Source organism: Parambassis ranga, unplaced genomic scaffold (assembly GCF_900634625.1).
Source record: "Parambassis ranga unplaced genomic scaffold, fParRan2.1 scaffold_70_arrow_ctg1, whole genome shotgun sequence".
In the NCBI taxonomy this organism is placed as follows: Eukaryota; Metazoa; Chordata; class Actinopteri; family Ambassidae; genus Parambassis; species Parambassis ranga.
The window spans coordinates 282347-297215 of NW_021144812.1; the positions used below are offsets into that span (position 1 = coordinate 282347).

General features: G+C 52.0%; 1 protein-coding gene across 1 annotated transcript in view; it reads left to right on the top strand.

Annotated features, from left to right (window-relative positions):
* LOC114431348 (uncharacterized) overlaps nucleotides 1-4035 on the top strand; it is a 10146-nt gene extending 6111 nt beyond the window's left edge. The window contains exons 9-14 of the mRNA XM_028398956.1: nucleotides 1-55; nucleotides 132-214; nucleotides 288-400; nucleotides 1250-1491; nucleotides 1574-1608; nucleotides 1685-4035. The exon at nucleotides 1-55 is cut by the window's left edge and continues 178 nt beyond it. Coding sequence (XP_028254757.1) covers nucleotides 1-55; nucleotides 132-214; nucleotides 288-400; nucleotides 1250-1491; nucleotides 1574-1608; nucleotides 1685-2624 — 1468 coding nt within the window. The 3' untranslated portion in view covers nucleotides 2625-4035. The remainder of the gene's footprint in view (nucleotides 56-131; nucleotides 215-287; nucleotides 401-1249; nucleotides 1492-1573; nucleotides 1609-1684) is intronic.
* The last annotated feature ends 10834 nt before the right edge of the window (nucleotides 4036-14869 follow it).

Consider the following 14869-nt stretch of genomic DNA (forward strand, 5'->3'; position numbering starts at 1 on the left):
GATATGCCTGACCAAGAAGTCCCCTGGGAGACCTATCGTCTATGTCCAAGTGAAGGTGCGCCGCCTGTCTGTCCACCTGCTCCCAGCGGTGTCGTGTGGAATCATCAGCTGAGAACTCACTCTTGTTTCAGTGTGCAGAGGAGCAGCGGGCTGGGCGGTGTGTGCCGAGACACGGGGCTGCTGAAGGGCCTCCGTCCTCGGGGGAGGCAGCCAGGTGAGTCAGGGCCCAGGAGCCTCTGCTGTCACTCTCAGATGTCCACGGTTTAATCCCCCGTCCTGTGTCCCAGCGTCCCCTCTGACAGGAGGAAGAGGGGCAGACCCAGGGGCAGACCCAGGGCCAGCCACATAACCCTCAGGCTCCACATCCTGGACCCTGGCATCAACATGATGTTACCCTTTGGTAAATTTAAACCACTCTCAGGCTAGTGTTAGCGTAGCATCCATCAGCCTGACTCAGCCTCTCTGGACTCTCTGTGTCTCTGTGGACTCTCTGTGTCTCTGTGGACTCTCTCTGGAGTCTCTGTGTCTCTGTGGACTCTCTGTGTCTCTGTGGACTCTCTCTGGACTCTCTGTGGACTCTCTGTGGTCTCTCTGTGGTCTCTGTGGACTCTCTCTGGAGTCTCTGTGTCTCTGTGGACTCTCTGTGGACTCTCTGTGTCTCTGTGGACTCTCTCTGGAGTCTCTGTGTCTCTGTGGACTCTCTGTGGACTCTCTGTGTCTCTGTGGACTCTCTCTGGAGTCTGTGTGGACTCTCTCTGGAGTCTCTGTGTCTCTGTGGACTCTCTGTGGTCTCTCTGTGGACTCTCTGTGTCTCTGTGGACTCTCTCTGGAGTCTGTGTGGACTCTCTCTGGAGTCTGTGTGGACTCTCTCTGGAGTCTCTGTGTCTCTGTGGACTCTCTGTGGACTCTCTGTGTCTCTGTGGACTCTCTCTGGAGTCTCTGTGTCTCTGTGGACTCTCTGTGGACTCTCTGTGTCTCTGTGGACTCTCTCTGGAGTCTGTGTGGACTCTCTCTGGAGTCTCTGTGTCTCTGTGGACTCTCTGTGGTCTCTCTGTGGACTCTCTGTGTCTCTGTGGACTCTCTCTGGAGTCTGTGTGGACTCTCTCTGGAGTCTGTGTGGACTCTCTCTGGAGTCTCTGTGTCTCTGTGGACTCTCTGTGGACTCTCTGTGGTCTCTCTGTGGTCTCTCTGTGTCTCTGTGGACTCATGTGAACACACGGTGGTTGATCAGGTCTTGGTTGTGTCTCAGTGTTCCAGAAGTACCCACTCCATGAGCTGCAGTGCCCTCGTGGCCTGCAGGAGGCAGACTTCCTGGACCTGCTCAGGTCCACCTTCCCTCAGCTGGCTGCAGATGAGCCCTTTGACTTCTTCATCGCTGACAGGAGGACGACGAGGAGGCTGAAGCCTCTGCAGGTTCAGACTCTGACCCCAGAGAAGATCCACAGGACCATCAGGACCAGCGGGAACTCTGCCCTCTACATCCGCCTGCAGGTACGTGTCTGTGTCTGGTACAAGTTGTGGATCAGTTCCTTCACTGAAGTGAGGACTCTTTGTGTTTCTGTGACTCTTCCAGCCACAAGAGGGCGAGAGAGGAGGAGATCAAAGCAGGTGAGTGCTGCAGGTCTGAGCAGGCTGCAGGAAGGTCCAGCTGTGTGTTCACTTTCTGCTCCTGACCCCCACACAGGCCTCCCAAACCCCCCCAGAGCGTCCCGTCTGCTGGCGGCAGCGAGCCGGGCTGGAAATCAGACAGAGGCGAGGACGTCCTGAGGACGACGGCGAGGACGCGGGAACAGAAGGTGAAGGCGGAGCAGGCCGGCGGCGCCCCCGCTCAGCCGGCCTGTAAGGTCTGCTGTCTTCCACGCGGCTCCAGGAACATGTTAATCAAGCACGCGTGGAGTCATGTGACTGAGCAGGAGCGGCTGTGCGGCGTGTGCGGCCTGCGGGCAGAGTCTGCAGAGGAGCTGCGGCGCCACCTGCAGACACATCAGAAAACACACCGCTGCGACGTCTGCGGGAAGTCCTTCCTCACCCTCATCGGCCTGAGGGGACACCAGGCCCGTCACAGCGGCGACCGGCCGTACCAGTGCAAGACCTGCCTCAAAGCCTTCACGTCCAGGTCGGTGCTGCAGAGCCACGAGTGGATCCACAGGCCCGAGAGGCCGCACAAATGTGACGTCTGCCAGAAATCCTTCATCTCTGTAGTCAAGCTGCGAGACCACCAGCTGATCCACAACCAGCGGTTCCGCTGCAGCCTGTGCGGGAAGCGCTTCGGCACCGTGGACGCCGTCAAAGAGCACATGGTGCTGCACCCGGGTCGCAGCGGCATCCGGCCGCGCGTCTGCAAGGTCTGCGGCCGGATCTACTCCTCCAAGAAGAAGCTGCTGGAGCACCAGAGGTACCACCGCAACGAGCGGCTGCACGCCTGCAGCAAGTGCAGCAAGCGCTTCGTCGCCAAGTCCTGTCTGCAGATCCACATGAGGGTCCACACGGGGGAGAAGCCCTACAAGTGCGGCACCTGCGGGAAGGCCTTCAGCCAGAAACACTGTGTGAAGAGACACCAAAGCACCCACCACCGCTCACCTGTGGACACGGCGCCTGTGTCCATGGAGACAGGGGACGTTTAGGCCCCGCCCACACTGGGGGAGTAGCAGGAAGGCTCCTCCTCCTCGGTCTGTTCATGACACTGTATGTAAACGTTGACCCATGAAGCCTGTGGTGTCCTGGACTCATGTCTGAGGTTTGTAGCTGCCGTCTAACTGTCTGCTGCTGTCTGAGGGATGGTACGACCAGCTGTCCAAAAAGAAGAGACAGGCGGAGACACCTGGAGACACCTGGAGACAGGCGGAGTAAGGCGGAGACACCTAGAGACAGGCGGAGACACCTGAAGACAGGCGGAGACAGGCAGAGACACCTAGAGACAGGCGGAGACAGGCAGAGACACCTGAAGACAGACGGAGACACCTGGAGGCAGGCGGAGTCACCTGGAGGCAGGCGGAGACAGGCAGAGACACCTGAAGACAGGTGGAGACAGGCAGAGACACCTAGAGACAGGCGGAGACACGCAGAGACACCTGAAGACAGACGGAGACACCTCGAGGCAGGCGGAGACAGGCAGAGACACCTGAAGACAGACGGAGACACCTGGAGGCAGGCGGAGTTCATGTTCAGCTCGGACGTCCTGTTCACACACGTCTGTTTGAAGTGTCTGAGCTGGTTCAGCATCGCCTCTCTGAGCGGGTGTAATCTGATTACAGTTTGGGGTTATATGTAATCTGATTACTGTCTGACCCTCCTTCCTCCTCCCAGGTACTTCCTGTGTATAATCTAACTCCATTTGATCCATGGCATGTGTATATGGACCTGCCTCTGACTGATTACTCATTGACTGTTGTTTAATTTCTTGACATGCTGATGATGTCATCGTTCATTGTTTCCATCGTTGCTCACTCACGGCGGCAGTAAGGTGAGCTTCATCGCTCAGTGAGGCAGACTGAGGCAGACAATAAAAACAATAAAAAAACAGAGATGGAATGAAACGGACTCATTGTGTATTTATCCTGTTTTTGCTGAACAAATGTCAGCATTTGTTTTGTTTTTTTATTTTATGATTTTAAGATTCTTTTATTGGTTTTTATGGCCCCGGACTACTTATCAGACCTCCTGGTAGTGCGTCGGCCCTCCAGAGCTCTTAGGTCTGCTCACCAAATGGCTCTGGAGGTCCCCGATCTCTGTTAAAAACTAGAGGTGACCGGGCCTTCTCAGTCAGGGCTCCCACTCTGTGGAGCGCTCTGCCTCGAGCTGTGCTTTAAATCTCTCCTTAAGACTCCCTTGTTCACCTCGGCCTCTGCCTGAGTGTTGGCAGCTCTTTGGATTTTATGTTTCATGATTGTATCTTTGTTTTATTGTATTTTACTGCAGTTTGTTTCTTTTATGTATCTGATCAGTTTGAGTTTCTGTATTTTAATGTTAAGCACTTTGGTGGGAGACGCCCTTATAAATGTGCTATATAAATAAAGCTGACATTGACATTAAATCAAAGTGATCACAGGTTTATTTTCAGCAGTGTTCACACTGCAGGTTGGAGGCATGCTGCCCTTCAGAGGGGAAGCTCATTTCTCTGATGATCAGTGTTATTACCTGTAAAGATCAGTTCAGAGCTTTGATCGACTGGGAGGAGATAAAATAAAGGATCATGTCTCTAACATGCAGACTGGCCTCTTTGTGATCACTGTTCTGGCAGCTGAAAACACCAACAGCAGCAACATGAGCTGAAACATCCCACAGACAGAACCCGACAGGACCTCAGAGGACCTCATAGAACCCGACAGGACCTCAGAGGACCTCATAGAACCCGACAGGACCTCATAGAACCCGACAGGACCTCAGAGGACCTCATAGAACCCGACAGGACCTCAGAGGACCTCATAGAACCCGACAGGACCTCATAGAACCCGACAGGACCTCAGAGGATCTCATAGAACCTGTCAGGTCTCCAGGAGAGAGCACAGCTCAGCTTCAGTGAGAGCAGCGGTTACATCGGGCCACAGAGGAGGAACCACAAGAGTCCGCAGCTCCTCTGAGCTCCATCCTAACACAGCTGCCTCTGTCCGATTGGTCCGGTCCCGGTGGTTCTGACCATGGCCCCAAAGGCAGTGCAGCAGAGACAGAACCCACACATGGACAGACACACATGAACACTGCTGTAGACAAAGCAGCCTTTATTAAGGCAGAAAGCAACAGGTACAGACATCAGCATCTGTGCTACATCAGCACAGTAACACACACACACACAGCAACACTGCAGTACACACACAACATCAGCACACAGCAACACTGCAGTACACACACAACATCAGCACAGTAACACACACACACAGCAACACTGCAGTACACACACAACATCAGCACACAGCAACACTGCAGTACACACACAACATCAGCACAGTAACACACACACACACAACATCAGCACAGTAACACACACACACACACAACATCAGCACAGTAACACACACACACACACACACACACAGCAACACTGCAGTACACACACAACATCAGCACAGTAACACACACACAACATCAGCACAGTAACACACACACAGCACACAGTAACATCACAACATCAGCACACAGTAACACACACACACAGAAACACTGCAGTACACACACAACATCAGCACACAGTAACACACAGTAACACACACACAGTAACAGTAACATAACACACATCAGGGTCGCTCATTGAGGGAAACTAACACACATCAACAGCCTCCGATGACGCCATTCCACTGCTGCATGAGCCGCCTGCCACAAAGTGCTCCTGTAACAACAACAGACACACAAACATCAGACACTTCATCACACACTCACCAAGTGTAGAACACAAAGGTCTGAACCACGCTATGATCGTACCAGGTTTGAAGATCCAAACCCGACACCCGGACCTTCACCACAGGAAGGACCACAGCGGACCTTCAGGAACACAGCACGTTACAACACAGCTCCACAGTCTCATTAAGGACATAAATACTGCACTCAGACGGATCGACACACATTACAATCCAGTGCTACACAACTCATCACACAGGCACCGTGACAACATACACACACCTGTTAACACTGGCACACTGCAGGCGCTCATTCACAGGCCGACTGCAGCTCAGCACACACCTGCAGAATCCAGAGTCTGTCACTATGGAGGCACAGTGGAGGTCTGATCCGCAGCTCTTGGCTTCAGGCACACAGGCAGACACACAATGACACACAAGGAGAGACATGCTAAAATACGCCTAGATAAATAAAAAGAGTGAAACTAACAGTGCAGGTTATGTTTAAAGTATGAATATCAGCAGTGTATTTAAAGTGCACAGTGTCTGTGTACAGACTTACTGCTCAGTCTTTGGGGGACGTGGGCTGATGGACCTCACAGCTCTGTGTCTCAGTCTTTGGGGGGCGTGGGCTGATGGACCTCACAGCTCTGTGTCTCAGTCTTTGGGGGGCGTGGGCTGATGGACCTCACAGCTCTGTGTCTCAGTCTTTGGGGGGCGTGGGCTGATGGACCTCACAGCTCTGTGTCTCAGTCTGTTGGTGAGTTCTGATGCTCCTGAGCCTCTGTCCAGAGGGAAGAGGTCCAAACAGCTGGTGTCCTGGGCGGATGGGGTCTGCAGCCCTCCTTTGGGTCAATCCCCTATGCTGTCAGCACCACCCGGGCCGGGTCCTTCCTGTTTCTAAACAGACCGCCCCCTCACCGGCAGAGCCGCCGCCACGTTCCAGACGCTGCGTCTGCCCTCCAGATCCACGGCCGTCATCAGCTCATCACGTGTCAGACAGTCATTGCCTTGTCTGAACTGACCCAGAGTTCACACCGTGGTTCACTTTGCCCCTCCACAGCAGAACCAGTGACGGGGCTCCTCTTCATACTGCAGGAGATCCAGATGATGTGCCCCATCCAGGTGGCAGGGTTGCTCTGTGATGCAGGTGTACATGCCGTCCTCTCCGTCCTCTCCGTCCTCACCCGCTGCAGCCACGTCATCGTCAACCTCAGGACTACAGCAGAGGGCTCAGGATGCAGCCCAGAGGAGCTCCAGTGCACATCATCATCCGTCCAGATCCGTCCAGCTGCTACATATCATCATCTCCGTCCAGCTGCTACACATCATCATCATCATCCGTCCAGATCCGTCCAGCTGCTACACATCATCATCATCATCCGTCCAGATCCGTCCAGATCCGTCCAGCTGCTACACATCATCACATCATCATCATCATCCGTCCAGATCCGTCCAGATCCGTCCAGCTGCTACACATCATCATCTCCGTCCAGCTGCTACACATCATCACATCATCATCATCCGTCCAGATCCGTCCAGATCCGTCCAGCTGCTACACATCATCATCTCCGTCGAGCTGCTACACATCATCATCATCCGTCCAGCTGCTAGACATCATCATCATCCGTCCAGCTGCTACACATCATCATCATCCGTCCAGCTGCTAGACATCATCATCATCCGTCCAGATCCGTCCAGCTGCTACACATCATCACCATCCGTCCAGATCCGTCCAGCTGCTACACATCATCATCTCCGTCCAGCTGCTACACATCATCAAATCATCATCATCCGTCCAGATCCATCCAGCTGCTACACATCATCACATCATCATCATCCGTCCAGATCCGTCCAGCTGCTACACATCATCATCTCCGTCCAGCTGCTACACATCATCATCATTCGTCCAGATCCGTCCAGATCCGTCCAGCTGCTACACATCCTCATCATCATCCGTCCAGATCCGTCCAGCTGCTACACATCATCATCATCATCGGTCCAGATCCGTCCAGCTGCTACACATCATCATCATCATCCGTCCAGCTGCGTCCAGCTGCTACACATCATCATCATCATCATCATCCGTCCAGATCCGTCCAGCTGCTACACATCATCATCTCCGTCCAGCTGGTACACATCATCACATCATCATCATCCGTCCAGATCCGTCCAGCTGCTACACATCATCATCATCTGCCCAGCTGCTACACATCATCATTATCCGTCCAGATCCGTCCAGCTGCTACACATCATCATCATCCGTCCAGATCCGTCCAGCTGCTACACATCATCATCTCCGTCCAGCTGGTACACATCATCACATCATCATCATCCGTCCAGATCCGTCCAGCTGCTACACATCATCATCTCCGTCCAGCTGCTACACATCATCATTATAAGTCCAGATCCGTCCAGCTGCTACACATCATCACCATCCGTCCAGATCCGTCCAGCTGCTACACATCATCACATCATCATCATCCGTCCAGATCCGTCCAGCTGCTACACATCATCACATCATCATCATCCGTCCAGATCCGTCCAGATCCGTCCAGCTGCTACACATCATCACATCATCATCATCCGTCCAGATCCGTCCAGCTGCTACACATCATCATCATCCGTCCAGATCCGTCCAGCTGCTACACATCATCATCATCCGTCCAGCTGCTACACATCATCATCATCCGTCCAGATCCGTCCAGCTGCTACACATCATCATCATCCGTCCAGCTGCTACACATCATCATCATCCGTCCACCTGCTACACATCATCACCATCCGTCCTGATCCTTCCAGCTGCTACACATCATCATCTCCGTCCAGCTGCTACACATCATCATCATCCGTCCTGATCCTTCCAGCTGCTACACATCATCATCATCCGTCCAGCTGCTACACATCATCATCATCCGTCCTGATCCGTCCAGCTGCTACACATCATCATCATCCGTCCTGATCCTTCCAGCTGCTAGACATCATCATCATCCGTCCAGATCCGTCCAGCTGCTACACATCATCATCATCCGTCCAGATCCGTCCAGCTGCTACACATCATCATCATCCGTCCAGATCGGTCCAGCTGCTACACATCATCATCTCCGTCCAGATCCGTCCAGCTGCTACACATCATCATTATCCGTCCAGATCCGTCCAGCTGCTACATATCATCATCATCCGTCCAGATCCGTCCAGCTGCTACACATCATCATATCATCATCATCATCCGTCCAGATCCGTCCAGCTGCTACACATCATCATCCGTCCAGCTGCTACACATCATCATTATAAGTCCAGATCCGTCCAGCTGCTACACATCATCACATCATCATCATCCGTCCAGATCCGTCCAGCTGCTACACATCATCATCTCCGTCCAGCTGCTACACATCATCACATCATCATCATCCGTCCAGATCCGTCCAACTGCTACACATCATCATCATCCGTCCAGCTGCTACACATCATCATTATCCGTCCAGATCCGTCCAGCTGCTACACATCATCATCATCCGTCCAGATCCGTCCAGCTGCTACACATCATCATCTCCGTCCAGCTGGTACACATCATCACATCATCATCATCCGTCCAGATCCGTCCAGATCCGTCCAGCTGCTACACATCATCATCTCCGTCCAGCTGCTACACATCATCATCATCCGTCCAGATCCATCCAGATCCGTCCAGCTGCTACACATCATCATCCGTCCAGCTACTACACATCATCATTATAAGTCCAGATCCGTCCAGCTGCTACACATCATCACCATCCGTCCAGATCCGTCCAGCTGCTACACATCATCACATCATCATCATCCGTCCAGATCCGTCCAGCTGCTACACATCATCACATCATCATTATCCGTCCAGATACGTCCAGCTGCTACACATCATCACATCATCATCATCCGTCCAGATCCGTCCAGCTGCTACACATCATCACATCATCATCATCCGTCCAGATCCGTCCAGATCCGTCCAGCTGCTACACATCATCATCTCCGTCCAGCTGCTACACATCATCACATCATCATCATCCGTCCAGATCCGTCCAGCTGCTACACATCATCATCATCCGTCCAGATCCGTCCAGCTGCTACATATCATCACCATCCGTCCAGATGCTACACATCATCACATCATCATCATCCGTCCATATCCGTCCAGATCCGTCCAGCTACTACACATCATCACATCATCATCATCCGTCCAGATCCGTCCAGATCCGTCCAGCTGCTACACATCATCACCATCCGTCCAGATCCGTCCAGCTGCTACACATCATCACATCATCATCATCCGTCCAGATCCGTCCAGCTGCTACACGTCATCACATCATCATCATCTGTCCAGATCCGTCCAGCTGCTACACATCACACATATCATCATCCGTCCAGCTGCTACACATCATCACATCATCATCATCCGTCCAGCGGCCTACACATCATCACATCAGCATCATCCGTCCAGATCCGTCCAGCTGCTACAACATCATCACATCATCATCATCCGTCCAGATCCGTCCAGCTGCTACACATCATCACATCATCATCATCCGTCCAGATCCGTCCAGCTGCTACACATCATCACATCATCATCATCCGTCCAGATCCGTCCACTGCTACACATCATCACATCATCATCATCCGTCCAGATCCGTCCAGCTGCTACACATCATCACATCATCATCATCCGTCCAGATCCGTCCAGCTGCTACACATCATCACATCATCATCATCCGTCCATATCCGTCCAGCTGCTACACAGCATCACATCATCATCATCCCAGATCCGTCCAGCTGCTACATATCATCACATCCGGCCAGATGCACACATCATCACATCATCATCATCCGTCCATATCCGTCCAGATCCGTCCAGCTGCTACACATCATCACATCATCATCATCCGTCCAGATCCGTCCAGATGCTACACATCATCACATCATCATCATCTGTCCAGATCCGTCCAGATCCGTCCAGCTGCTACACATCATCACATCATCATCATCCGTCCAGATCCGTCCAGCTGCTAGACATCATCACATCATCATCATCCGTCCAGCTGCTACACATCATCACATCATCATCATCCGTCCAGATCCGTCCAGCTGCTACACATCATCACATCATCATCATCCGTCCAGATCCGTACAGCTGCTACACATCATCACATCATCATCATCCGTCCAGATCCGTCCAGCTGCTACACATCATCACATCATCATCATCCGTCCAGATCCATCCTGATCCGTCCAGATCCGTCCAGCTGCTACACATCATCACATCATCATCATCCATCCAGATCCGTCCAGCTGCTACACATCATCACATCATCATCATCCGTCCAGATCCATCTAGATCCGTCCAGCTGCTACACATCATCACATCATCATCATCCGTCCAGATGCTACACATCATCACATCATCATCATCCGTCCAGATGCTACACATCATCACATCATCATCATCCGTCCAGATCCGTCCAGCTGCTACACATCATCACATCATCATCATCCGTCCAGATCCGTCCAGCTGCTACACATCATCACATCATCATCATCCGTCCAGATCCGTACAGCTGCTACACATCATCACATCATCATCATCCGTCCAGATCCGTCCAGCTGCTACACATCATCACATCATCATCATCCGTCCAGATCCATCCTGATCCGTCCAGATCCGTCCAGCTGCTACACATCATCACATCATCATCATCCGTCCAGATCCGTCCAGCTGCTACACATCATCACATCATCATCATCCGTCCAGATCCATCCAGATCCGTCCAGCTGCTACACATCATCACATCATCATCATCCGTCCAGATGCTACACATCATCACATCATCACCATCCGTCCAGATCCGTCCAGCTGCTACACATCATCACATCATCACCATCCGTCCAGATCCGTCCAGCTGCTACACATCATCACATCATCATCATCCGTCCAGATCCGTCCAGCTGCTACACATCATCACATCATCATCATCCGTCCAGATCCGTCCAGATCCGTCCAGCTGCTACACATCATCACATCATCATCATCCGTCCAGATCCGTCCAGCTGCTACACATCATCACATCATCATCATCCGTCCAGATCCGTCCAGCTGCTACACATCATCATCATCATCATCATCCGTCCAGACCCGTCCAGGTCCGTCCAGCTGCTACACATCATCACATCATCATCATCCGTCCAGATCCGTCCAGATCCGTCCAGCTGCTACACATCATCACATCATCATCATCTGTCCAGATCCGTCCAGATCCGTCCAGCTGCTACCCATCATCACATCATCATCATCCGTCCAGATCCGTCCAGCTGCTACACATCATAACATCATCATCATCCGTCCAGCTGCTACACATCATCACATCATCATCATCCGTCCAGCTGCTACACATCATCACATCATCATCATCCGTCCAGATCTGTCCAGCTGCTAGACATCATCACATCATCATCATCAGTCCAGCTGCTACACATCATCACATCATCATCATCCGTCCAGATCCGTCCAGATCCGTCCAGCTGCTACACATCATCACATCATCATCATCCGTCCAGATCCGTACAGCTGCTACACATCATCACATCATCATCATCCGTCCAGATCCATCCTGATCCGTCCAGATCCGTCCAGCTGCTACACATTATCACATCATCATCATCCGTCCAGATCCGTCCAGCTGCTACACATCATCACATCATCATCATCCGTCCACATCCGTCTAGATCCGTCCAGCTGCTACACATCATCACCATCCTCCAAGCCGTCCAGCTGCTACACAGTCATCACATCATCATCATCCGTCCAGATCCTCCAGCTGCTGCACATCATCACCATCCGTCCAGATCCGTCCAGCTGCTACACATCATCATCCGTCCAGCTACTACATATCATCACATCATCACCATCCGTCCAGATCCGTCCAGCTGCTACACATCATCACATCATCATCATCCGTCCGATCCGTCCAGCTGCTACACATCATCACATCATCATCATGCCGTCCAGATCCGTCCAGCTGCTACCATAATCACTCATCATCCGCCGATCCGTCCACTGCTACACTCATCACATCATCATCATCCTTCCCGCGCTACACATCATCACATCATCAGCAGCCGTCCGCTGCTACACATCATCACATCATCATCATCCGTCCAGATCCGTCCAGCTGCTACACATCATCACATCATCATCATCCATCCAGATCCGTCCAGCTGCTACACATCATCACATCATCATCATCCGTCCAGCTGCTACACACATCATCACATCATCATCATGCCGTCAGCTGCTACACATCATCACATCATCATCATCCGTCCAGATCCGTCCAGCTGCTACACATCATCACATCATCATCATCCGTCCAGATCCGTCCAGCTGCTACACATCATCACATTATCATCATCCGTCCAGATCCGTCCAGCTGCTACACATCATCACATCATCATCATCCGTCCAGGATCCTCCAGACTGCTCACATCATCACTCATCATCATCGTCCAGATGCTACACATCATCACATCATCATCATCCTCCAGATCGTCCAGCTGCTACACATCATCACATCATCATAATCTGTCCAGATCCGTACAGCTGCTACACATCACATCATCATCATCATCCGTCCAGATCCGTCCAGCTGCTACACGTCATCACATCATCATCATCCGTCCAGATCCATCCAGCTGCTACACATCATCATCATCCGTCCAGCTGCTACACATCATCACATCATCATCATCCGTCCAGATCCGTCCAGATCCGTCCAGCTGCTACACATCATCACATCATCATCATCCGTCCAGATCCGTCCAGATGCTACACATCATCACATCATCATCATCCGTCCAGATCCGTCCAGCTGCTACACATCATCACATCATCATCATCCGTCCTAGACCGCCAGCTGCTAGACACCTCATCACATCATCCGTCCAGATCCGTCCAGCTGCTACACATCATCACATCATCAATCATCCGTCCAGATTCCGTCCAGCTGCTACATCATCACATCATCATCATCCGCCAGATCCGTCCACTGCTACCCATCATCACATCATCATCATCCGTCCAGATCCGTACGCTGCTACACATCATCACATCATCCGTCCAGATCCGTCCATCTGCTACACATCATCACATCCTCACATCCGTCCAGATCCATCCTGATCCGTCCAGATCCGTCCAGCTGCTACACTCATCACATCATCATCATCCGTCCAGATCCGTCCAGCTGCTACACATCATCACATCATCATCATCCGTCCAGATCCATCCAGATCCGTCCAGCCGCTACACATCATCACATCATCATCATCCGTCCAGATGCTACACATCATCACATCATCACCATCCGTCCAATCCTCCAGCTGCTACACATCATCACATCATCACCATCCGTCCAGATCCCTCCAGCTGCTACACATCATCCCCATCCGTCCAGATCCGTCCAGCTGCTACACATCATCACATCATCATCATCCGTCCAGATCCGTCCAGATCCGTCCAGCTGCTACACATCATCACCATCCGTCCAGATCCGTCCAGCTGCTACACATCCTCACATCATCATCATCTGTCCAGATCCGGCCAGCTGCTACACATCATCACATCATCATCATCCGCCAGATCCGTCCAGACCGTCCAGCTGCTACACATCATCACATCATCATATCCGTCCAGATCCGTCCAGCTGCTACACATCATCACATCATCATCATCCGTCCAGATCCCCAGCTGCTACACATACTCACATCATCATCCGTCCGATCCGTCCGCTGCTACACATCATCACATCATCATCATCCGTCCACATCCGTCCAGCTGCTACACATCATCACATCATCATCATCCGTCCAGATCCGTCCAGCTGCTACCATCATCACATCATCATCATCCGTCCAGATCCATCCTGATCCGTCCAGATCCGTCCAGCTGCTACACGTCATCACATCATCATCATCCGTCCAGATCCGTCCAGCTGCTACACATCATCACATCATCATCATCCGTCCAGATCCATCCAGATCCGTCCAGATGCTACACATCATCACATCATCATCATCCGTCCTGATCCGTCCAGATCCGTCCAGCTGCTACACATCATCACATCATCATCATCCGTCCAGATCCGTCCAGCTGCTACACATCATCACATCATCATCATCCGTCCAGCTGCTACACATCATCACATCATCATCATCCGTCCAGCTGCTACACATCATCATCATCATCATCCGTCCAGATCCGTCCAGCTGCTACACATCATCACATCATCATCATCCGTCCAGCTGCTACACATCATCACATCATCATCATCCGTCCAGATCCGTCCAGCTGCTACACATCATCACATCATCATAATACGTCCAGATGCTACACATCATCACATCATCATCAGTCCAGATCCGTCCAGCTGCTACACATCATCACATCATCATAATCCGTCCAGATCCGTACAGCTGCTACACATCATCACATCATCATCATCCGTCCAGATCCGTCCAGC